This window comes from Echiichthys vipera (genome assembly GCF_963691815.1).
Source record: "Echiichthys vipera genome assembly, chromosome: 8".
Lineage (NCBI taxonomy): Eukaryota > Metazoa > Chordata > Actinopteri > Perciformes > Trachinidae > Echiichthys > Echiichthys vipera.
In genome coordinates this window covers 20,859,693-20,885,339 of record NC_139833.1, presented here as the reverse complement: position 1 = coordinate 20,885,339, position 25,647 = coordinate 20,859,693, and the positions used below count along the sequence as shown (strand labels likewise).

At 43.6% G+C, this 25,647-nt stretch overlaps 2 protein-coding genes across 5 annotated transcripts; one reads left to right on the top strand and one right to left on the bottom strand.

Annotated features, from left to right (window-relative positions):
- Positions 1–12: 12 nt before the first annotated feature.
- On the bottom strand, positions 13–12,196 carry cep85 (centrosomal protein 85). 2 transcript variants are annotated; one of them, XM_083918762.1, is made up of 14 exons: positions 12,099–12,196; positions 11,226–11,285; positions 11,001–11,132; positions 6,947–7,740; positions 5,703–5,833; positions 5,345–5,462; positions 5,073–5,258; positions 4,550–4,702; positions 4,280–4,434; positions 4,068–4,185; positions 3,513–3,563; positions 2,157–2,264; positions 1,826–2,069; positions 13–1,742 (listed from the first exon to the last, which is right to left on the bottom strand). In XM_083918762.1, exons 2-14 carry the CDS (start codon positions 11,263–11,265, stop codon positions 1,579–1,581), a joined length of 2,394 nt encoding a protein of 797 aa, XP_083774888.1. In that variant the 5' UTR covers positions 11,266–11,285; positions 12,099–12,196; the 3' UTR covers positions 13–1,578. The 2 variants fall into 2 exon arrangements, with proteins under 2 accessions (XP_083774888.1, XP_083774889.1); XM_083918763.1 differs by lacking the exons at positions 11,001–11,132; positions 11,226–11,285; positions 12,099–12,196 and adding an exon at positions 8,284–8,516.
- Positions 12,197–14,939: 2,743 nt separating this feature from the next.
- wdtc1 (WD and tetratricopeptide repeats 1) lies at positions 14,940–25,045 on the top strand. Of its 3 annotated transcripts, XM_083917626.1 has the most exons (17): positions 14,946–15,062; positions 15,990–16,009; positions 16,894–17,032; positions 17,147–17,230; positions 17,341–17,387; positions 19,061–19,172; positions 19,939–20,126; positions 20,225–20,407; positions 20,499–20,593; positions 20,963–21,078; positions 21,162–21,237; positions 21,330–21,426; positions 21,516–21,686; positions 21,775–22,010; positions 22,222–22,396; positions 23,031–23,223; positions 23,517–25,045. In XM_083917626.1, exons 3-17 carry the CDS (start codon positions 16,967–16,969, stop codon positions 23,712–23,714), a joined length of 2,037 nt encoding a protein of 678 aa, XP_083773752.1. In that variant the 5' UTR covers positions 14,946–15,062; positions 15,990–16,009; positions 16,894–16,966; the 3' UTR covers positions 23,715–25,045. The 3 variants fall into 3 exon arrangements, with proteins under 3 accessions (XP_083773750.1, XP_083773752.1, XP_083773751.1); XM_083917624.1 differs by lacking the exon at positions 15,990–16,009 and having other exon boundaries at positions 14,940–15,062; XM_083917625.1 differs by lacking the exons at positions 14,946–15,062; positions 15,990–16,009 and having other exon boundaries at positions 16,487–17,032.
- Positions 25,046–25,647: the final 602 nt, after the last annotated feature.

Here is a 25,647-nt window from a genome sequence, read left to right as displayed (position 1 = left end):
GCAGGACAAAAGTATGAAAATATAAACATCTTTTTTCCCTTTTGCAAGACATTTGAGATGTTAAGGCATGCAGAGCCCGACTGTCCGAAGATAAATCTTGTGCTACTCAAGTATTTTAAAGGTCCCATGAAATGAAAAAATGGCTTGTGTGTCCCTGTGTGTGTTATTCCTTATCAATTATGTAAAAAAAGAAAAGAAAAAAGTTATTGTTGCATAATATTAATATTAAAATCCCTTTTTCTTCCTGTAAAGTGTCTTTTTTTTTAAATGGCTTATGTACTCAGGGTCAATATAAAACTCCATCCAGTACAATGTGATTTTTGGGGGTGATCCAGCCAACCCCTCCCATCACCATCATCGTTAACAACACGTGGGATTAAACATGTTCCAATACTCAACATCTCCCATCATCAGCCCCAACATCTTAACTGACAGAAATACGTCAAACCGCACAAGACAATTAAAATCTCAAGCCACTTCATGGGACCTTTACGCAAGTCTGCTCAAATACATTAGCACATTATTACAACACATTAGGACACTTTCACACTGAGTTGTCAATGCAAACAATAAAAAATAAATACTGAAGACTAATACTGTTTCTCAGTCATACATCTATCAAACAGTTAACCACTCTGTCAAATGTCAGTCAGCCGTTATCAACCTGAAATGTACAGTAAACTGAGGGAGCAGATTCTACAGATTCTACCCACTTCATTTATCTAGCAGGAACACACTCACGCTCTGTGGTGTGACCCGGAGTCACCTGCTACATTCAGAGTCGGGGGGGAATGTTTCGACTCTCCCACAGGTTGATACGCTGAGAGAAAGGTCGTATTGGAAGAGTCAGCTGCAAACAGCCCTTTGCGGTTGGTCTAAAACGAATCGTTGTTGCAAACGTGACGGAAGGCACATGTTGGTGTCGTTGAGAACGAGGCCTGCGGCGGAGGGAAGTGCTCACAAACATTCACAGAATTTCTTTGGTAATTGAACGGTCGTAGGCCTGTTGGTGTGAGAAGCTGATTTTGGTATTAAACCCTTGGGTATCAAGTCTTACACCTTCACAGCACGGTCTTGTGTTACACTGTTCGCCATTCTAAATAATGGCACGTTAGTAACATTTACTTGTGAATTCAGTTAAAAAGCACAGGTTAAAATATTTTCAGTTGATTGTCAACCACTTCTTGGATAAATCCCCCTCGAGAGGGAAATCAAGATTTAAATAAATTATATTTGCGGGTCTTCGACACAAATATTTATCCACTAGAGTGGAACAAAAAAGTATAAGACTGTTTGGTAATTGACAGTATTCGTGTCATCATTAATAAAAAAAAACATAGGATCAAGTATTAGAGGTAAGTTATTTTCCGTTAGCCTTTGGACTGAAATAGATGAACTTGAGGCAGGGGTCTGAGCTACAGTCAGGCGAGAGAAGGAGAGAAGGAGAAGCTAAACCATTTGGGCTTTCCTCTGCCCTCATTTTCAGAAAATTCACAATCCAGTCCTCTTTCTGACATTCAGTAAATAGTCATGAAGATGCTTGAAGCGGGGCTTTCCTCCATTCCCTGGTTTCCAGGGCTACTGGGTGATGCAGTTTTCTCCCATGTCCTGGGCGTACCGATCCAGTATTACATTACGTAGCTCCTCGACGTCTCGACGGAGCTGTTGAGCTTCCGCCAGCTTCTTCTGCAACACCTCTGGGCTCATCCAGTCCTCGTCCTGCCCTGCCACTGGTGGGGGAGCTGCAAAAAAAACAAAAAAACGATTCTTTAATATCTCACAGCAGTGAATCACTTCATTACATCTAAAGTGAAGCAGTGCTTACACGTGAGACCAAGCAGCAGGGAGAGGTTGGGGTCTTGTCCGTGAGCTCTCTGGGTCAGAATGCTGCACAGGGAGCGAAGGTCGCCGAGGCAGGAGGCTATCTCGACGTGAAGCCTCTGTGTGAGACGAGCCCCGGCTGGCTGCAGGGCGGAGGAGGCCTGGTTAGAGGCCCTCTGCTCTGGATCACTCATTTGCTCATGCAGGGTCAAATTCTGCTCCATCAGTTCCTGGTTCTGGGCCGATAGCTGGAACACAGCAGTCAGGATCAACATTATCCAGTGAAAGTGTTATTAAGTACCAACCTAAGACACAGGATCTTCCTATTATCTCACCTCCTTCATGGCTGTGTGGAGCTCCAACACATTCTGCTCTTTGGCCAACACATCTTCTCTGAGAGCCTGGGAGCTGCTCTCTTCCTGAGATATCTGCTCCTCCAAAGCCTGCAGACGCAAACAATTAATAACTCTCAAATGTTACATTTTCACCCCTGTGGTTGGTTTGCTTTGGTCCGAATCATTTGAAAAAACAGAAAAAAATCTGAGCCAACCATCACTACAAACGACAAGCTTATTGGCCAGAAGTGTCTTGGGCAGGAGCAAGAAAGTAACTACAGGAAGAAAGTCCTGTCTTTTGGACTAGTGCATATTTCTGAGCACAATCGAGCTCACCATCTCTTGTATCTCTATCTGCATCTGCTCTGCTCACCTCACTTAGCGGCTGGTTTTACAACGGAGATGCGAGTGACAGCGAACTTGACTGCAGTATATTTCTGTGACAAACACTGCTATTCAATACTGCAGCTAGCTGCTGCAGTTTGCATGCTCTGCTCACATCGCAGTCTCCAAAGCACATCTAACTACAGGAGGTCAGACTTGTAGAATACACCTGGCAGCTGGTTGGGATCACATTCTCACAAAAAACGAACTGTACTGAGGCGTACCAGGGTTTGTTTGTTTGTAAATGTTCTGAGATCGGTTGCTTGGTCTGCACCTGAATGTTATTGTTGTGTTCCCACCTGCCCAGGGCTTGATTCAACCGAACAGGTGTAAAAACGCCCTTAAGGCCCATTTATGCTCTACGTTAGCTACGGATGGAGCCTTCTGTCCGTACTCCGCATACCATTTATCTTTATTTCTGCATGTATCCTGGAAGCTTGCGGATGTGATAAGGACCAAACGTTGCAGTACCACCGGAAATCGTGGGGGCAGTGTGGGGCACTCTACGCAAAAAGTGCTGTGAATAGCAGGAGCAAGCAAGTCATCAAAAGCCCTGACGGACCACCTGAAATACTGAAAGTGACATCCGTCGTCAATTTCTCTCATCTGTAAAACCAATGTCTCGAATTCCTCGTCCACACTCTGGGATGTATTAAGTAGTTTCACCAACGCCATCTACAACGCTGCCTGCCACTTTGCTTCCTTCTCATTAGACCCAGGATCCCTATCTCCTCCATTGTAGCCACGTTTATTTTTGTCATAAACTTGTTTTGTTTTTTTCAAACTTTATTAGAGTAACTTTTTAATCTGAGCAACTCCCTCAAGAGGATGTTTTGCTTAACGTCCATTCCAATGTAGGGGGACGCATGAAAGCATGAGTGCAGTGACGAGTAGAACGTTGATAACGTACGTCTCTACGCACAAAATGGGAGCATAAAAGAGCCTTTAGACATATTGTGAAGAGATAAACACCTGGATTTGGGAGCCAAGCTGTTCCATCATTCGGTGCTGCTTCTCAATGACCTGAGAAAGAAGAACGGAGTTTTAAAACAACTTAATGCAACAATCAACTCCTACTCCTTTCATTTTTAATATCAAATTACATCAATTTCTCCCCTCCGTGTTCTGTAGAGCTGGGAGGTTGTGATCAGTACGCAGAACGCACTGCATTACGGAGAAGACATTAACATCTAAAGCTACACTAAAATACCAGCAACAGACCAGACAATAATAAAAAGGCGTAGAATGAACAGGTCATGTAGCCTAATTTGGGAGAGGTCATTCTAAAGCAATTCACTTTGCAACTGCTATTTTGGGGATCTTATGTCATTACATGTGATGCAAAAAGGGACATTATGTCATTACTTACAGACAGACAAGCAGACTTACCTACAAATGGACACTTCACTGCTCATCATGTGAGGTTCTACTACTGTGTTAATTAAGTTTACCTGAACACACACTGCACTTCCTGAATAAAAAGGCACAAAATAAATAAATAATGATAAAACACGAATACCAACAGACCTTTTTGTGTCTCTGCTGCTCCTCTCTCAAAGCGTTGTTCTCTCCTCTTAGTTTTTCCATATCCAGGGACGGCAGCCTAGCTCCGTCCTCAAGGCCCTGTTGTACCCGCTGCTGCATACTAATGAACACAGAATTAACAGCAGAGTTATTAATGTTTGAGTTAACATGCTCACTGTGATGGTATTGTGCATTGTCAGACTGCATGTGCATACTCGGTAATGGTGGTCAGTAGGTCTCTCTCCCTGCGTTTCTGATCTTCCAGCTGTGCGTCTTTTTCCCGTAGTTGCGAACGTGTCGTCTCTAGACAGACCTCCAGCTCGCGAGCCTTCTCTTGCAGCTGAGCCGCCTGCTGTTCGGCCTCTACGAGCTGGCAAAAAAACAAAACAGACACATGTCCAGATCTAATGATGACACACCTTGATTCGAAGAACTCCTAATAGACCCGGTAAGAATAGAATAAGCTTAAGCAGAATCGTCCTGACCTGCTTGTTCTGGCTTTGATAGTCCTCCAGGGTGGGCAGGTCAGCTAGATAACGCTCCAGAGTCTCAATACGCTGCTGGTTCTCCCTCTTCAGCTCCGCCTCCTTCTGACACTTCTTCTTCAGGTTGTTGATGTGCTTGTCCCGACTGCGGATCTAAACAGAACAGCCAAAAGTGGATAATGTGCTTGAAAAGTAACAAGAAATAGGTGTTAAACCCATTCATAACTCAAACAGCTCCTATGAACAGTCACATGTTGGCCTCAGGGAAGCCGCTTTAGCTGTCTATTTATGTACTGAGCTTAACAGCGACTTTATCAATAGCATCTCAGCGTTTCCTGTTTATTTTTATAATATCAGCTGCCTGGAAATTATTTTAAAGTCTCTTCATTACTAACAGGAACAAAGCAACAGAGATTTAAATGCAGTCCCACACTACTAAATGCCACCGAAACAGAAGCAAAGTGAAGGCTCAGTGCATTTTATTTATTTCATGTGACTTTAGGAAGACGTGTCAGGCACCAACCCTCTCTTCCTGTTTCTTCATCTCCTCTGCGTGTCTTTCACAGGTCTCCTTCAGGCTGTCAGTTAGCCGGCGTGTCTCGGCCTCAACCGCCCCCAGTCGGCGCTCTGCCTCCGCTTTCTCCAGGACAACACAGTCAGTGCGCTCAGTAAACTGCGCCCTCAGGAACGCGTTCTCTCTCTGAGCCTCCTGTAAAAACCCACCGTGTCATACTTAAGTTGAAACGGATGATGACAGCATGACACAGGGCTCTCAGCGTGCATGTCTCCACTAACCTGTAGCCTCAGCATACACATGTCCCCGTAAGAAGCTCCTCGACCCAGCAGTGCTCCATGGACCTGCAGCTCGCTTTCCCTGAGACGCTGCTCCAGCTGGGTCATATGCTGCTTTTGTCTGTGTCACGACCGGGTCCAACCATCATCGACACAAGAATAACGTCAGCAACAATGTGGGAAAACAATCTTTTCAAAGCAGTGTGGGTGTGGGTTAGGGGATTACATTAAATCCTTTAAACACACTGATTTGTACAATACCACAGAGCATAAATTACTACTATTATTACTACTATGACTACTTACTACTAGTGACACAAAGAATGTCCCCACATGAGCAGTAAAACTATCAAACACTTGCCTCTCAATGATGAGCTCCTTCTCCTTCAGAAGACTCTCACTGGCTTTGACCAGAGCGTCCCATTTTCCAGACTCTGAGTGAACAGGTGTCGAGTACAGGGACGGGTACTGACCCACTCCAGCGCTCATCAACTGGAACAAAGACAAACAGGAAGTGACGGTTGCTTCACGTGGAGAAAATATGCAACGGTGATGAGAGGTGTAAAGATTTACAAACATACAATTAGCACTGTAAGATAATCTAATTGTGTTTATCTCAGCATAGTATACAGAGCGTATAGTGTACAATACTGGTGTTGATAGAAACACAGCTCTGAAAATAGTCACATAATGCAAACAGCTCAGGAATTATTTACAACTAGCTTTCCTCAGCCTGACGCCTGATCCAATTATTCTTATACCAAAGCAGGCAACTGACAACAGAGTAACCCTTTGTCAATAACAGCATTTCAAACAGCTGTCACAACAGAGAAATTAAACACAAAGTGATGCAGATTCCCTGCAGAATACGTTCAGCACCTTGAAATAATGAATGAAGGGTTCCCTCTGAGCTTCAACAGCCAAATTCAGTTTGAGACAATGTTTGAATGATCATTGTGACTAAAACTGGCAAGAAGTCCCACACTCTCTTCATACAGTAAAACCCCTCTTGTATGGTTCTCAGTATTCCATATAAGAAAGGGTTTTTGAAAGTTGTGCAGTTAATGTGTCAGCACCAAGAACAAGGAAGTCACCCCGGAGTGACAGGGGAGAGGAATTCAAAAGCACTGCTGAAATAGTAAAGAGCTGTTGTGCAATGGCTTTTTACAAACTGCAAATGGAAGCTAAAATGGCAAGGATTTTCTGAATTGAACATGTAATCAAATTGAACTTTTCTTTATAAACCTGACAACACACCAGGAAATCCTGTGAAGTTCTAGTGCTTTTGATTTTGCCAAGTGACTTAACATGTCCTGCAGCAAAATAGGACAAGCTGTATGTATGGCTTTAGGCTTTATTTATTGGAACGTTATTTTTGCAGTGTTGACTTATACGTGTGGCAGGAACTACATTACTGGACAGATTTCAATTTCAACAATCAACGACTGCCACACGTCTACTCTAACGGCCTTTACATTATCAAGGTGTTTTCCTCAGAGAAGAACAAGTACTATGATCCAAAAAAGAACATCGACAGTTATGAGAAAAACGCTTTGTGCTTCTTTACCTCTAATGTATATTTTTCTATCCAGAATAAACACATACCTGCATTTGCTCCACTTGCAGGCGTAAACTCTCCAGTTGCTGCTTATGTTGTTGTTGCTGCCAGCTGGACAGTTCACCACATCTGTCCGGCCGCAGTGGCTCATAACCCTTGGAGCCGGCGTGCTCCCTCAGCAGAGCCTGTGTCTGCAGGCTGAGAGGGTTTGCATAAACTCCGGCGGGTCCGGCCGCACCAGGCTGACTGCCCCTCTGATTTGAGGTTTCTGCTGTGCCAAGAACACCGGGCCTAGCTTCAGGCAGGACCTTAAAACTGTGCTCCATGCCTCCTCTGTAGACCTCAGACACACAGTCTGGGGTGTCTCTAATCCCGGTCGCCTGTAATCGGAGTCTGACATCAGGGCATAACCCTCCCAACAGGGCTGACTGATTTAGTGTCGGCTCTACAGCAGGGGTGTCAAACCTCTGGCCCTCATCTATCCGCGTGTGATCTGAGGGGAAAAGCGAGTGGTCCAGCCCATTTACAAGGCTGCGGTAGCGGCTCAGGCAGTCTGGCTTTGTCCCCACACGATCGCCTCCCGCACCTGCCTGAGCATCCAGGTTGGGTGAAGATGCTGATTTGGAAAGAGAAGAAGAAGACTTTGACGTGGAGCCGCTTGGGGTTCTGGAGCCAGAGGAAGACCTGTGACCCTCACTAGAGGACAGAGAGTCCTCCTGGACACATGCCTGGGGCTTAGAGGCCGGGGCTCCGGCCGTGGATGGCATGACATGTGCAGTGGGTATGGGGATCTGACTGCGGATGGGCTGGAAAGGAGGGCTGCTGCTGGAACTGCAGAAATCTTGAAAGAGTGAGAGAAGGAGTCATTTGAAATTACATAAAGTTTTAGTCTCTCACTATTCAATACACAGATAGACATTGTTAAACCAGTGCAGAATATCTAGAGCACTACTGCAGGTCATTTTCTCTATTTTCAGTCAGTGATTTAAAGTAGATGCAGCAGGTTTATGGGTGGCCTACTTTGTTGATGAGGTGACACCACTGAAAGAATTAACTGGCTGTGACTGCCTCAACCCAGGCTTATAATAGACTTAAACCAATGCTCAGAATAAAAACTGTATTACATGATTAACTCAAACTTGTGTTGCTTTATGGCTCATTTTTTTAAGTAGCATAAACTCTTGTAATTATTCCTTTAACAACATGCAAAGAGAAGCACGCTCAGTCCAATCCACTCCACTAAGCGAGCACAAAAACATCTTCATTTGCAAACATAAAACTTCAGGAACACAGCTAAGATCACTACCACCAACCTAAAGAGATCTCGACAAGTCCCGACACAATTCAAAGTTACACAACTGCGGATTTCAACAGTATTACAAACCTGAGAGACCTGTAGAAGTCTGGAAACCTGGCAGTCACTCGAACGCAACAAACACGTTATTAGCTGTGGCATGTTTTCTACAGCTGAACTCAGGTGAGCTCAGCTGCAGAACGCTTGAAATCAAAACAAAAGCCCATCCTCTGCATTTTTGGATGCTACCAAATCAACCTATAAAGACTGACAGCGACGAAGCGGGCAGGCCCTGTGCCCAGATCCTTATTGTCCTCCAACAGCCAAACCAGCCTGAACCCAGCTCTGAGCAAACACACACACACACACAGGCATACACAGGAAAGGTTAGGGGTATTTATAGCCAACCTCTCATGTTACACTGTGATCTGTGGGTGCCGCTTATTTAAGCACCTTGCCCCCTCCCACTGTACCATCACACACGCATACATCCAAAGTCAAAGACTGAACAGCAGACGTTTCTCCTGCCCAGTTTAAACCACAACTTCAAGGAAGCCTTACATAATCACAGAGGGAAATGATAGGCAAAGATATTATGGAAACAACATCAAATTCCAGGAAGATACACCTTCACATATAAAAGAAGCCTCCAGGCTCTAAAGATTCGTGACTGGCTAGAACAAGTCTAAACTGCTCTGTAAGAAGAACATTTGCTGGATATTTGCTGAACAGACATTCCTGCCTTTGCAAAGTATATAACATGACAATTACCTGTAGGTGTTTTAAACACCCAGCAACTAAAACTAAAATAACTAAAATGCCCGTTTAATTTACATCCCAAGTATGCTATAGGATATTATCTACAGCAGGTCATTATTCTGGCTAAATTTGGGGCTAATTGTCATGTTGCTAGGCACGGCTGTCGGTTTAAGTGCCAGGACAAAGCTGTACAAGCACCAGTAGCAACCAAACAAGCGAGGTCTGTAGTTACACTCGTAAAAAAAAAAGCTCAAATGAACAACAGCTATAAAAAGGAAATGTTTGTAAAGAACACACACATGTACAGGGTTGGGAAAAAAGCATGCAAACCAAAAAAACAAAATAAATTACGAATCTAATAAGGAGCTGGGAATGTGGTTCAATCCTCCGAGGAATGTTGTCATACAAGCTCAGTGAACAGTGTGCTCGGGGCTGGACACCTCAAATTTATTCAGAGGATTTAAAGATCTGCATCTACTGACAGTTCTCTACAACTCCCCTTTCAGGTGTGATCTGAGATATTTCAATTCATCATAGTAAATACTTTTATGCAGGAGTGTGTACCGATTTTATTTTATTAAAAGGGGTAGAGAAAAGAGAAAATAATACAGGTCTCCTAAAATTAACAATGCATGGTTCCCCTTCCCATTTCCTTTGAAAAAGCAACATTTTATTGTTTAAATTGGATAATATAATAGTTTTTGTCAGAACTAAACCCATTTAGTGCATTTAAATGCCATATTTCATTCACGATGTTGAAGAAACTAGGTACGTCTCCAGAGCTGCCATTCTGTCTCCTCCCGGTGAAGTAACATCAATGGCAGCCTGGAGTGAGGCAGGGGGGCTACGTGCACTGTTCCTTGTCTCATTTGTAGTCTGATAAACAGTAAATTCATCAATTTCAGTGCCTCATATTCACATTTTCAAAACTACTGTATTTCACAGAGACAGACCTTCAGTTAGCGGCTGTAGAAACTCAAATTCAGTCACTGAAGAGCCAGCGCCAGGGGTCACTGTGGGCTGGTAAGCCGGCTGTGTAACCTGATACGGTGAGGAGTTTGGGTGGACAACAATAATCATGCGTGCGAAACACAGTGTGCTGTATAGCCTATAATTCAAAGAATTTGCATCAAATGATTTTAAGTATTTCAGTTTTTCAAGGAATCATTTCAGCCCTGAATATATCTGAAGAGTACTCAGGGAAGACAACACATATACGTGTAACTCGATGTAAGGAAACCGCTCACCTGTTTGCAGTTGTTATGAATAGTTTCCAACCAGCCCTGTCATAAATACCAGCATTGTCAAGTTCAAACTCTACAGTGTTGATATACGTCTGGTGTTGGTTCAGTCTATTATTTTAGAGTGTTTCCTGTAGCACAAGGGACCATCCACCCCAGCTGGCCAGCCATGCTGATGCTGTGTGTGTGTTGTTTTTTCCACTCAGTGTACATATTTAAAAACATACACATCTCCGGTGAGATTTCATATTTTCTCCGGTGGGAATACCCATTTGAAATCCTGATAATATATATATAAAAAGAACTTGTTGACTTGACTGTGACATTTCACACCACAGGCAGTGAGGTCCAGTTTCCATTTAGCTGTCCAGTCCTGGCATCCCAACACCCCATCCTCCCAATTAACCATAACACCAGAGCAGCGCAGCAGAGCCTTTTGGCTGAGATTTAAATCTACTCCTGCAGATCTTCTGAGCACCCACGGTGGATCATGAACATTTCTCTCACTCCATAAATAGACGAAGAAACACCAACACAAACATGAAGACAAAGTCTTTTCAGGGGTTGCGGTTGAGTCCGCACGGCTTTTCAGTACATTCTTCATTATGCCTCAACTTTCAAGCAAACACCAAATTAAAAGTATAGAAGTTTAATGATAAACATAAACAACGATGTTGTAGAGCACAGATAGACTGCAAAGCGCACATATGCAGCTGACAAGCAGCCACTTCAGTCACTTCACTGACAGACAAACATATGTTACACAATACACACTACAGGAAGGGAAGAACAAGCAAAAGTGATCACCTTCTGTGCTGTCAGATGCTGAGGTGCCAAGACCAGTGTCCCTGCTGTCTGATGTCCCAGGCCGGTGGCCAAAACGGCTCTGGAACTTCTCTGACACAGCTGGTGTCTGCCAATCCATGTCAGCAAACCGAGCTAATGTTTATTTGTGAAAGAGGACAATGGAGAACATCAGCACATGCTGAAGGGACACACAGTATGCACTTTAACTGCAGAGTGTCAACTTACCCGCTGGTTTGGGTCCAATGTATCTGTGTGAGGTTGTCATTCCATACAAGACGATGTGACCTGGTCGAGATGAGGATAATAATCACCATACAGTACAAACACACTAACAACATACTTGCATAGTTTAGAAGCACATAAGCAACTGCAAACCTATTAAAATTGAGTAAAAACACAGACAGAGAGGCTGGGCTTTGTGTTGAACTGATGTCCCCTGAACAAAAGCTCCTTTCTTTCTTACTGTATATATGAACCGAACTTCAACAGCTGTTAGCCACTGACTGATCTGCTCACCTAGAAAACTCATCTGCCCCTCAACAACCCCCAGACTGTTCTGGGTATAAATAACAACATGAACACATGTCCTAGCGTTACATAATGTGTTACACAAACACGTATATCCCAAACAGCCAGTAGGAAGTTGTACATTATTGCGTGAAGAACAAATACAATGATAGATACAGGGAGTCTGAAAGGCACCCACACACTAATCCTCTTAACTGGCTAATTCATAAAGGAAACGACTGCTAACACTTAACCAGATAAGGCGAGCTATTAGCTAAATGTTACCTTTAATGTATCAAAATGTTATGTTACTTGCTAAATGCGACAGTTATATGTATATCATATCTATGCTGTTTTAAGGTGACAACTTATTTGAAATCTCTTCGCCATAAAACATGCAGTTTCAGTGTTAGTGCACCGTTAACCGTTTTAGCTCATCCCGTTTCCGTCTAACAAGCTAACTGAGCTAGCAGCTAAGACAACGTTAGCTACTTGAGTTAACGTTAACGTTACAAATATCTGTTAGCTTCGTGCTCACATTACTGTTGCTAAGCTAAGCTAGCTGTAAGCGCTGATAAAGGGATGATTTACCTTTAGTTTCACATAAACACAGACTGCAGTCACAAATCTCGGTCTGAGGCTAGAGACTGAATATGTACCGTCCGCTGCTGCCGTTCCGCTAACTGATCAATGTTGATGTAAGGAGGCTGGGACAAAGAAAAAAAGTCTGAGATTTTCGGTCTGACACATGCGCAATGGAACTGGAGCTGCGCTGTTGGAGGAAACCAGCAGATGGCGCTAGAAATGAAGGGATGGTTTCGGCTCAGGTTTGTTTTCTTTGTGTGCGCTTGGGACCATAGCTTGGGAGCTTTTTTTTTTTTTTTTACATCTTCATTAATAACACCAATAAAGTCAAGCACGGTCACGACGGAACAAGGTCACAACTCTTAAATGTAATACTTGTAATTGTTTTCTATGATAGTGCGCCTACCATTGAGCCTCTCGGCAATTGCAGACCAGATGATACTGCGCATGTGTCATACCTCAAAGCTCGGACTTTTTTGGTGTTCCAGCCTCCTTACATTAGCCTTGTAACTGAAGCCAACTGATTCCCTCCACCGCCCGTTCAACTAAAGTGTTTTTTGTGATGTCACAAAAGAAAGGACCAGGGTCATTCATGCCATATGACCAAAAACCACCACAGTGACACAAACAAACGAACCTAACAGAGATGCCTTGAGTGAGTGGCTACAATAACCTGGAAAATAAGGCTTTGGTTTCAAACCCGTTAATATATAGACCTATTTTATGGGACTACAAATTAGTAATTGGTATGGAGGTAAATAATATGGGGTTAAATGCAAAATGTGTCATTTCGATTAGCCATAGACAGTACTACATCAGGAAAGAGGCTACACATTTCCTATTTTTAGAATAATTTTATTATTAGAATATAGATATTTGAATATCCACTGAGGCTATATCACTGCTGTACTAGACCACAGAAACCACTGTGTCAGAAGAGAAGATTAAAACAATGTTTTCTTTGGGCTATATGATTCAAAAGTGAATAGGAAGTGCAGAGGCCACAGCTTTGAATAACTTCAGCATGTCTGCGCCCACAGGACATCACTAGTTTCTGCTCTGGTTTGATCTTGGTCCATTCTTCTTGCAGTCTCTTCCACAGTTCAGTAACTGTAGTGGGTTTATTAGTAGCTGTAGTGGGTTTATTAGACATTACTTTGTCGCCAAATATTTTCCAGAGATTCTCTATGGGGAATGAAAAGAGCCAGATGTTGAAAAAGATCCACCTCCTGACTCAGCAAAATACTGACCTCTGAGAACATAACCTCAACCTCCAGCAGGTAAACACAAAGCTCCAGACTCAGCAAGACGACTTTGAGATGAAGTTTAGCGAGATTCTCGAGGAAAGGGATGATGTTATCTCCAGAGTTGTGAAGCTGGCTCTTGAAGTGATGATCATGAATAGCGAGGCAGAGTGGAAAATAAAACTTGCTGCTTTCGAAGATCAAAATAAAGAGGATCTTTCCGCAAAGGAGGAGAGCTTGGAAAGAGTTGAGGAGCTGCTAAGACAGAGCAGGAAGATGGAGCAGGAGTGGCACATGGAAAAGAGCCAAATGGAGGACAAGATCCAACTCCTGACTCAAAATACAGACCTCCAGGGACTATACTCAGCCTCCAGGAGGTAAACACCAAGCTCCAAACTCTGCAAGACGACTTGGAGATGAAGTTGAGCCTGGGCGTCCTGGAAACGGACGATATGATCGCCAGAACAACGGCTGATAAGAAGGCTGCTGAAAAATGAACCTGGATAGGGAGGTTGAATATTTGAAGAAACGGGCCGACCTGCAGGCCAAAGAACATGAGATCATCCAGGGGTGGAAAATAAAACTTTCTGCTCTGGAAGATCAGATGAGGTGCGAGCTGGCTGCAAAGGAGAAGATCTTGGAGAGAGTGCAGGGGCCGCAGAGACAGGGCAGCAAGATGGAGAACCAAACGACCTGAAGATTCAACTCCTGACTCGGCAAAATACTGACCTCCAGGTCCAAAACCTCAGCCTCCAGGAGCTCCAGAAAAATGATCGAAGAGAAGGCGAAGAGAAAAAAAGGAGGAAGAGAAAACCAAGATAGAAGCAGAAAAGAGGCTGAAAGGGACAGGAAAGAGAAGGAGAGGGTGAAGAAACAGGGGGAGCAAAATGAAAACAGAGGGATTGAGGAATTGGAAAGACAGACAAGTGAAGCAGGAGTGAGGAGTAAGATCCTTTCTACCCTCCCGTCACCCTTCCCCATTAAACGCTCTGATGCTGTCTCACCAAAACCTTACCCTCCAAATCACCACCTCCTCACTCACAAGCATCCACCTATCCATTCTCCCTCTACCTCACCCTCCACCCATGCATCCATCCATTGGCTGATCTGGTTTCCTGCTCAATCCATCTCAAGCAGGATGAAATAATGTGTGTGTGTGTGTGTGTGTGTGTGTGTGTGTGTGTGTGTTTAGTCTGGGTGAAGGGGTTAATGCAAACACATGCATCTAAATACAAATGGATGGAAATAAAGTATGGGTTTCCTCCTGGTGCCCCCCCCTCCCCCCATACTCAACAATCATTTAAATAAAAATAATAATAAATAAAAAATTTCACTTGAACGCAGTATGAAGTGATCACGGAGAGTCTGAAGGCTTTACTGCAGCTGATACCTTATAGCAGGGTCACTCTGCCCTCCGTTGAATAAAGTTTTTGATGCCTGGAGGAGCCGTGAGCCATCTCCACCCGGGTCTTTCCAAGCAGAGCTAGAGTCGGGCGTGACACACCACCACGGAAGAAATTGCAAGGTTTGTAGTGTAGAGCGCAGTGATAATGCTTTTATTTTGAAACCCAAAGCGGAAGTGAAGTTGTCTCAGTGCGCAGAGGTTGTGTTTATGTCACAGAAGGTTTTACCGAGAATCCTGTCAACAAACTCTCACAGAAAGTGATTTACCACGTTTATCAAATGGACATGTCTTGACAAAAGCCTTTTTGGTCCAAGGAAAGCGGTAAGATTTCTTTCGCAGTCGTAAATTACAAATAAAGCGTTTTAAATGTTAACGTTACCTGAAGTGGTCGTTTTGTTTAGCTAGCAAAGGTAAAGCAAACAAGCTAACGGTGGCTACCGTTAAACCACAGGTCGCTTAAAGGCCCGATGCTCAGCTGGATTCTTACAGGCTAACAGCGCAGTCACGGTAAAATAACTGTCGGTGTTTTTTGTGAAACAGTCCGCCGGTTATAATACTGACATAGATGTTTAGCTAACGTGTGCAGTTAACGTTAGCTAATGAAGTCTAGCGAGACTGCGCCTGCGCGAGTCTGTAGACCAGCTGTTCTTAGGGCTGGGACTTTAACGCGTTAATTACGATTAATTAATTACAGAAAAAATAACGTGACAAAAAAAGAACGCGATTACTCGCAATTTATTTTTGCACTCAGTGCGGAACGTCGCTCATTGCACGAGTTCCCGCCCGGCCCGTAATACAGGACGCAACACGAGATAAGTGAGACCGATGAGAAGCCAGATGATGAGTTGTTGCTGGGTTCAGTGGGCGACATTTGAGTCATAAAGTTCAGTTCAGACCAAATATTCACAACGAGTAGAAACTTCCAACGTGCACGTCTGCAACGGTCTGAAACCTGCCCGTTTACACCAGTGCGACGGGACGGTTTATCATCTCCATAGCAACGGCTCTCTATACTTCTTTGCTGACCTCCGACTTTTCAGGCTTTTTTTCCTAGCTGGATATAATTTGTAGCATTATAAAATATAAACGAGGACAGAAATACTCGCTACAGTTGCATTTATATAGAGATACAACAGAAAATACCGTTTTATTTCCCTGTCTCACTGCTTTGTTCTGGATTCTCTCCATCTCATCTCATCTCATCTCATCTCATCTCATCTCATCTCATCTCATCTCATCTCATCTCAGACACAACATCAGACAGGACGGTCAGTTCACACCGCTGCAACTTTCACCTGCAATGTTCAAAAACAGTTGCGTATCTTTGGTCTGAACTGGGCTTAAGAAACGACCAAGTGGAAACATGGACAAGAGCACGGCTGTGTAAAATTCCCCTTCCACCGGAGCTCTTGTCTGTGCTAGCTAACGTTAGTACACACAACGCCCCTAGGAGGGGCTGTCATTAGTCTTGGATAACTTTTTTTGTGTTTTTGAAAACACTGGAGAAAAGGCTTTTTATGTTCAACTGTTTATTTTATGCCAAATATATTATTCTTAATATTTTTTGCAATCTTAGGTTTACACTTCTCTAGAATATACCGTACTGGGCACTGTTTTATTTTTTTAAATAATATATTAAGTCATCACTCAAAATCCATTTAAGTTGACAAATGTTGCTACTTGTGCTGAATATTGATATGCGATTATTCACGATTAATGGGTCGCCGGTTCGTGTCCCTGTGTGGACCATGAATGGAGTGTGGACTGGTGGCTGGAGAGGTGCCAGTTCATCTCCTGGGCACTGCTGAGGTGCTGTTGAGCAAGGCCCTGAACCCCCAACTGCTCGGGGTGCCGATCCATTGGCAGCCCCCTCGCTCTGACATCATAATTGCATGTATATAGGTCCTGTTTGTGCATGTGTGTGTGTAACCTGAATAATAATAATAAGAGTGAAAAAATTCGTCCCTAGTTTTTATGACATGCTTGTGTTTCAGCTGTTCTAGACAACCCATTATGAGCGAATAACTCGTGTCCTTACCTTTGCTCATTAATTGACATTAAACAAACATAAAAATCACTGCCTTGTGTTAAGTGACCCTCCTGTGTAATTTAGCATAACACATTATTTGACATATGTTCACCGTCTTGACAGCTGATTCCTAGAGAGACAGAGTAAATGTCCTCTGAGCTGTGACTCCTGGAACCTCCAGCGCAGACCCTACTTTATGTTTTGTGGTGAGGCCATGACTGCTGTCAACATCACCAAAGACATCCTGCACCGGCAGATCAGAGTGAGTACACAGTAAACGAAGCCTCCTGTGAGCTCAGTTTGTTTCTCATTATGTAGAAATGATCACCTCAACCAAAAAGGATTGTTTGACGGAGACTTTGATTCATGTCTGTAGGACAAGAGAGCATCAGGCTTCCAAAGGTCCTATCATGTCACTGACCCTTTCATCAAAAGACTCGGACTGGAGGCTGAGCTTCAGGTCAGTGACAGCAACTGCCTGCGTGCGTGCGTGCGTGCGTGCGTGTATGTGTGTGTGGGGTCATATTTCTGTGTATTGTCCCTTTACAGTCATGCTGTATGTCTCAACAGGGCCACACTGGCTGTGTGAACTGCTTGGAATGGAATGAACGAGGAGAGTAAGTCTAAAAATTTCACCTTATGTTCAGTTGTAGTGCCTGACTGGGATCAGTTACTGCTTTGCATCATCATATAACAATAGTCTTATCCAAAGGTGCCCTAGACACAGTGTATGTACTGTGGCTGGGTTATGTATGTCCACATAAAATTAGTATGCTGTTCTACTTGTTTCAGTTCTAAAGGTTGCTTCTGCACTGCTTGTTGCAAAAACTGATACCACAGGCCCACCGTGTCTTTCTACTCTGTTAGGACATTGTTATGTCTCCAAAAATGTCCTTTTAAGCAGTTAATTATTTGCCTCACACTTGACACCGTGGTCATATTAAAAGAATGGACAGTGGACCGAATATTGCGTCCATTCATTCCTATGAGAGCTGCTCAGTGGCGCAGTGTTGCTTTAGAACGCCACCATTTCTGGTTCTCTTGAATACGGGAGGTCTAACTGGATGTAGAAATGTTCGCGTTCCAGAGCCAATGCCCGAGCGCCAAGCACGAAACAACATGAAAAAACAACAGAGAAATATCAGACGCAATGCACAAAAAATGTGAGCAGAAGACTTGTGTCTCTGTCGGAGCCTTGCACTGGGCCTTTACGGAGACGGGACCTAAGCTGCTGAATGTGTTTCACCCCAGCTCTTTTTAGCCACGCACCCTCGTTCTCTTCCAATAACTTGATTTTGGTAGGGTCTAAAGTTATGTCCACCTACATTTTTTTAGTAGATGGTCTCAAGATAATTATGAGTCTTTTGATTGGTATCCCGAATTTTTTTTTGGAGGTTCCCGCATTTATGGGAGTCAATGGGGGAATGTGCTTCCGGACCCAGGACAGGCTAAACAAACAGGCGAGTGCTGCAGTACCACACTTGGCCAATAAGCCCATAGGATCATTCGATGAGAGCACCTGTCCTGGGGACCTGCTTGACACCCTAAGTACTCAAGGAAGCATTGATTTAAACCACCGAAATTAACAGCAGTTGGGAAAAATCGGTAAGAAAATCCTTCACCTGTAGATTGAGTTCATTGTAACTCCTGTTGCATTAGACCTAATGTCTATTCCTGAGGTCTGTAAGTGATAAATGTATTAGCGATGGACCGATCCAGTTTTTTTCCGATCCAGTCCGATACCATGGCTGAGCGTATCGCCCGATCCTACTGTTGAATGAATGAAACGTACACCTTGCCATGTGAGTGAAGACATCAAGCTTGACATAAACATTTAGCCTTGTTTAAAAAAAAGGTAAAAAATTAACACTGATGTTATGTACTTAATATTATTTATGTACAAATAACAAAGTGTACATTAGCAGCCAAAATAAATAAATAACAACAACATCTGCAAACAGATATTTGAAAATGTAATATAAAACCCTAACCGGTGTTGCAAACAGAATTGAAGTGACTAGATCGCTGTAACTGTACTGCTGTGTATGATATTAATAAAAAAGAAATGACTGGATCAGCCCCATTCATCCGATATCCGATCAAGCTAATTAGTCAATACCGGAGCCGATATCCGATCCGTGTATTGGATCGGTGCATCTCTAAACTGTATACACAGAGTCCTCTTTTGCTCATCTTGAAACGTTTCAGGTATAATATTTTAGATGCTTATGTAGCCAAGAGCCTTAACGACGGTCACATGACTTGTGCTGGTGATTCTCTCTGTTTTCAGTTTACTGGCCTCGGGCTCAGATGATCAACATGCCATCATCTGGGATCCATTCAGACACAAGAAACTCACAACTATGCACACAGGCCATGCAGCAAATATATTCACCGTAAAGGTAAGAAGGGCCGATCAATGAACTGAATGGTAGGAGGGAAAGTGGTCTGAAATAATTTCAATTGGCTGCATTTACATAAATATTGCGAATCTGGAAGAGTCGCTAACAGCCGGATGTGGCTAACACTGATTATCTCAGGACATTACGGTAAAGGCATTAAAACGTCTTTTTTAACCACTAATACTGCTCAAAATAACAGCAAACCTCTGCAGTAGCACGATAAGAGTCCCTACACAGAAAACAAAGCACCAATGGGCTCCTTCCTTTTGGATTGACTTTTAATAAACTCTAGGTTCACTAACTATGTTGTTGGTGCTTTGACTTATGTGCAGGGACTCTTCTCATGCTACTGCAGAGGTTTGCTGTTATTTTCAGCAGTATTAGAAAGAAAAAAAGACGTTTTAATGCCTTTACCGTACTGCCCCGAGCTAATCAGTGTTAGCCACGTCCGGCTGAAAAAAACTGTCTCGATGGCTTATTTGATGTATGTAAATGCCAAAAAAGACCATGCGATGATTTTGTGCCGGATTTACACTTTCAGTACAATTTTGAGGTACTTGTATTTCACTTGAATAACTCACTTTTATGCTACTTTACACTCCTACTCCACTATATTTCAGAGGAAATATTGTACTTTTTATACATTTCCATAAACCTATCAATAAGTACAATCTGAAAATATAATATTTTGAATTGGGCCATCTACAGAATGAGTCATTTTACCTTTTTTTTCATTGAATTCTGGTCTTTTTGTGTGTCCACAAAGTTCCTCCCTCACTCCGGAGACAGAATCTTGATAACGGGAGCAGCCGACACGAAAGTCCATGTGCACGACCTGACAGTGAAGGAAACTACCCACATGTTTTCGGATCATACCAACAGAGTCAAACGCATCGCCACAGCACCCATGTGGCCCAATACCTTCTGGAGTGCTGCGGAGGACGGCATCATCAGGTTCGGATTCAATCACCTTGTTTTGTTCGACAGCGTCAAACGATATCAACTACTCGTTTTACCACCGACTCGGTTTACTTTCTCCTTGTTCACTACAGACAGTATGACTTGAGAGAGAGCACCAAGCGTTCTGAGGTTCTGATTGACCTGGCGGAGTTCTGCGGTCAGCTGGTTGAGGCCAAGTGTCTCGCTGTCAACCCGCGGGACAACAACTACCTGGCTGTGGGCGCCAACGGGCCTTTCGTCCGCCTTTATGACATCAGGATGATTAACAACTACAGGTTGGTATAGTTTCTGATGTCTTTCTATTGTAATAATTATTCAACAACCTCTCAAATGCTGTAAATTCCACTTCTTTTCTTCACTCCACAGGAAATCTATGAGTCAGAGCACATCAGCAGCTGTGCACACCTTCTGTGAAAAGCCGAAGCCCATCCCAGACGGAGCAGGGCAGTATTATGTTGCAGGTGCATATATGGTTGAATTGTCTGGTCTCAATTTTATTTAATGCATACATTTGTATTATAGATGTATAGTAATGATATCAGGACATGTAGCACTGTCGCGGGTTCCAGGTTCGAATCCGGTCTGGGGCCCTTCTGTGTGGAGTTTGCATGTTCTCCGTGTGTCTGCGTGAGTTTTCTTCGGGTTCTCCGGCGTCCTCCCACAGTCCAAAGACATGCTTGTGTTAGGTTAATTGATGACTCTAAATTGCCTGTAGGTGTGAAGAGAGGTTGTACCCTGTGATAGACTGGCGTCCTGGCCAGGATGTACCCCGCCTCACGCCCAATGTCAGGTTGTGGTAATAACAATACCTTTCTGTTTGAATACTCCAGGGCACCTGCCAGTGAAACTCCCTGACTACAATAACCGCCTGAGGGTCCTGGTGGCCACCTATGTCACCTTCAGTCCTGATGGTACAGAGCTACTCGTTAACATGGGGGGAGAACAGGTAATGCTTGTTAGAATGTGAGAATGGTGAGAGGGATCTCTTTCAGTGCTTAAACATTTGCTTTATTTCTATGGCTCTTCTAGGTGTATCTGTTTGACTTGACATTTAAACAGAGGCCATACACCTTCTTACTTCCAAAAAAGTGCCAATCATCAACAGGTAGGTTTGAGCCATATAAATTAATATACTTAAAGGGGCCTCATAAAGTGCCATATCTCTAGATGTATTGGTGCTTTCTGAAACTTTCCCAGGAGACGTACAGAACGGAAAGACGACAAATGGCGTCTCCAATGGAATTCTTCTGCCAACCAGCCATATTCGATTTGCCGGAAGCAAAATACGCTCTAGGTTTGACTTCTCACCTGTCAGTGATTGTTTTCTACACGGTTAAAAGATTTGAGCATGTAGTTATGTTTCCTCTGCTCTCTTTGTTTTAGCTCTGCTGAGCTCCCCGCTAACTTGGAGAAGTTAAAGCAACAAGCTAATGATGCGTTTGCCCAGCAGCAGTGGACGCGGGCCATCCAGCTGTACAGTTTAGGCATTCATCAGGCCAGCTGCAACGCCATGCTGTATGGGAACCGTGCGGCCGCGTACATGAAACGCAAGTGGTATGCCTCATTTCTATCACTACACAGAAATGATCATCTTCTGACACTATGAGAGCAGTCATCTGTTGTTTGTTTACATGTGCGACAGGGATGGAGACCATTATGACGCCCTCAGGGACTGCCTGAAGGCTCTGACTCTGAACCCCGGTCATCTGAAGGCTCATTTCAGGCTGGCACGGTGTCTGTTTGAGCTGAAGTATGTGTCTGAAGCTCTGGAGTGTCTGAATGATTTCAAAGGAAAGTTTCCAGAGCAGGCTCACAGTAGTGCCTGTGATTCCTTGGACAAAGATATCAAGGCTGCTCTCTTCACCAAGACAGAAACAGGTAGAAAAGGGTCAACTGGCGCCCAACTTATTTGTTAAATACGCATGTACACAGTCAAACCACACTGAGTATGTTTTTGGAGAGTGAAACAAAGCTAACAAAATCTTTTTTCAGCCTTAGACACTGGTACTGTAAGTCAATAGTTGTGTTGACTTGGCATATCTAAATGTATATGTTAGTTTTCACAGCCTTTGTTTATCTGTGAATGTAGCTGAAGATAAGAAGGGCCCCAGCTCCATTCGGTTCCACTCCACTCCACTCAGTCGCAAGGAGTCCATCCCTGAAGACGAGTTGGTGCTGAGAGAGCGCAGCTTCGACTACAAGCACAGATACTGCGGCCACTGCAACACCACCACCGATATCAAAGAGGCCAACTTCTTTGGAAGGTCAGTCGAGATCTGTCGCTTGAGACACAGATCATAAATCCCCAGTGGAGAACCAGAACTTCAGACGAACAAAAATCTACAACTTCCCTTCTTCAATGTAGGCTCTAGGTGCTGTATCTGCCATTTCTTATCAAGTTTAAGGGCGCTTTCACACCTGACAGTCCGTTTCTAGTCCACTTTCCTGGTGTGCACCAGATGCCGAGACACCTCCTCTACCAGGTCTCGGTCGGCTTCTTTGGTCCACTCCTGGTGCACACCAGAGTACGACCGACCTGCACAAACGAACCGTAGCAAATGAGGAAACACACTCAACTTCGATTCAACTGAACTAAATAAGGCTGGTGTGAAAGCGCCCTAAAATGTCCACTTTGAAGTCATGAAGACTGTACATTTGTACTACATTACATCATTTAACACATGACACATAATTACATGTGTCCTGTTACATGTCACAAGAGCTCAGTTCCCATTGAGTTGTAATCCTGCTGAAAGCCTTGGTTACACACCTGTACGTGTTCTGTTAAAGACGTTTAATGTTTAAGAAAATGCAAAATGTAGTGATTACTATCAAATATGTCCCAGGAACATGGAACCTCAGGCATTCTGACTGGTTTCCTTTTAATCATCCTTACAGCAAAGGTCAGTACATTGTCAGCGGCTCAGATGACGGCTCCTTCTTCATCTGGGAAAAGGAGACCACTAACCTGGTGAGGATCCTGCAGGGGGATGAGTCCATAGTCAACTGCCTGCAGCCCCACCCCAGCCAATGCTTCCTGGCCACGAGTGGTATTGACCCTGTGGTTCGATTATGGAACCCTAGACCCGAGGTAAACATCTGGAACGTCGGTGTATTTATAGATTTATGATTACACATTTTGACAGAAGATGGGGCACAGTGGCTATCATCCTGCCCTTACATCATTTTAAATAATACTGATTCTTTTTTCAGTTGACTTGTCATATGAGAAGAGTACAAAATGTATGTGTTTATTTTAATTGTGCAAATGTCACTCAACATGTTTGCACAGTTCATTTGATGTACAAAAAAGACAAATACAGAAATATTTTAGACATCCTTCAACCATCACAGCTGATTCTGCATCCCTGTCGCCCAATACAGACAGAGACTGAGAACGGACGAGTGGTGGAGGACATGGAGAGCGCCGCTCAGGCCAACCAGCGGCGCATGAACGCCGACCCACTGGAGGTAATGCTGCTCAACATGGGCTATCGCATTACAGGCCTGCGTGGCGTCGGTCCAGATTTCTCAGATGATGAAGACAACTCAGAGGGACAAGTACAGTGTCGGCCAAGCTAAACAGACTTGTCAGCCATTCTGGAGAATGGATGTAGGAAGCAAAGAACTCTCCGATCTCCCGTTGAATCGTAATGTCCCGCGCCCCAGTCTGACAGAAACATTGAATGAATGTCATGTCACATCTCTGCACTATGCATCGCCCTCCCCTGTCCAGAGAGAGGACTGGTGGAGACCACTTTGGGGAGAGGAATTCATGAAGGGTGGAGGAGACGCCCATCAAAGCACCAACCTCAGCCTCCCAGTGGTGGCGGGGGGGGACACACACATTTTGAGGAGAGCACCTTCCACGTCACTCCGAAGAAGGAGGAGTTCAGCACTTTTCCCTCCTCAGGTTTTTGTTGGAGGCACACAGCCCGTAGAAGGAGAAGCCTGCGCTCACTAGGGCGACCTGTTTTCAGGTCTGCGCGGCCACACGGTCACAAGTGTCCTCCGCGGAGGATCGGATCTCAGAAGATGGAGCTTTGTTGCATCTCCTGTCTGCTCTACAGTGTTAGTGCCCGCTCATCTCAGAAAAGGCTGCGCACACACAAGTCATTAATTTTGAGTTATGCTCTAATTTTCAGTGGGAGTTTTGATCACAGGAAGCCTAGAATTAATTGTCACTCTCCAGGTTGTATTGTTGCTCCAGTGAAACATATTTATAAGCTTTGTTTAGTCTTCAATTGTCAGAAAAAACAAGTGGTTTCTTCTGTCAAAGGTTGTCATTTCAATAGCCAAGGATTAATGTCTGTTTTCTTAGTTTCATTGAAACATTATGTTAATTATACTGTACCTTTTTAGGTGATAGGTTTTACTACAGTAGATTGTTGACAAGATCAACAAGATATCTACAGAGAAACATTTATTTAAAAAATAAAAAATGAAATAAAAAAATTCCAAGAAAGTTGGCTATAAATCAAATCCAATTGAATGAAAATGTATTTGGCATGAAATGTCAGTGTGAAACTTCTGTGAGGTGTAAACGGGACAAAGATGCAAATTTTTTGGTATGAGGCAACTGGGCGTTAAATATTTGTCACTGAAGGATTGACTGTTGAAGGATTCTGCCTATTGGCTGCGTGGCTCTAGCACTTCCTCTGCTGCGGTCAGCGTTCAGGCCTGCTTGCACAAGGTTTCTCTGACCAGAGAACCATCCCATCTGTTGCTCAGAGAACAGCTCATTGTGTCTTCTTTGCCTCTAAATATTAAGCAATGAGTCCTCAACAACATGCAACACTTGGCTTCCATGTGTTTTACTTAGTTCATTCATTTCAGATCCTATGTTTTTCTTTGAGGAATCCTACAATAACCTTTGTTGCAAACAAAGCAAAGAATAAAATTATGGAAAAGCTTGTATTCTCTTGCTTTGGTTCTTTAACGGTATCATTAATGATGAATTGTTTGCGCTGACACATTACTAACTAGGCTGGGAAGATAGACTGTAGGCAAGGCTAAAGGATGAACTCTGATATCCTGCTCATTCATCAGTGTCTGCTCTACTCCTGCTTTTGCTGACTATTGGGAAACAAATATGAGGACATTAGATCACAAGCATGAGTAGTTAGGGGAGCATGTCCTGCTTCATATACAGTACAGTAATGAGGTGACCCAGCTGTGGGAGAAGTGGAGGTTACAGTGATGAAGCTCAAGGCTGACTGAGCCTGTGAATGTGGCTGAAACTACACACTGAATCTAAGGCGAATGTATTTGTTAAATGTTGATTTAAACACACATGAGAACATTTTGCATAATAAAGTAGCCATTTCCACTGTAAAATCCGACAAGCTAAATCTCTTTCCTTCAATAACATGGTGTTACAATGAGCCACATGGCCCAGTGTCAGCACCTTGTTTGTGTTGAGATACCTTTTTTTTCTTCAGAAAATAAAACAATTACATTTAATTTAAATGTAAAATGCATTTACAAGGGGAGAAATTAAACAAATTCATTTGTT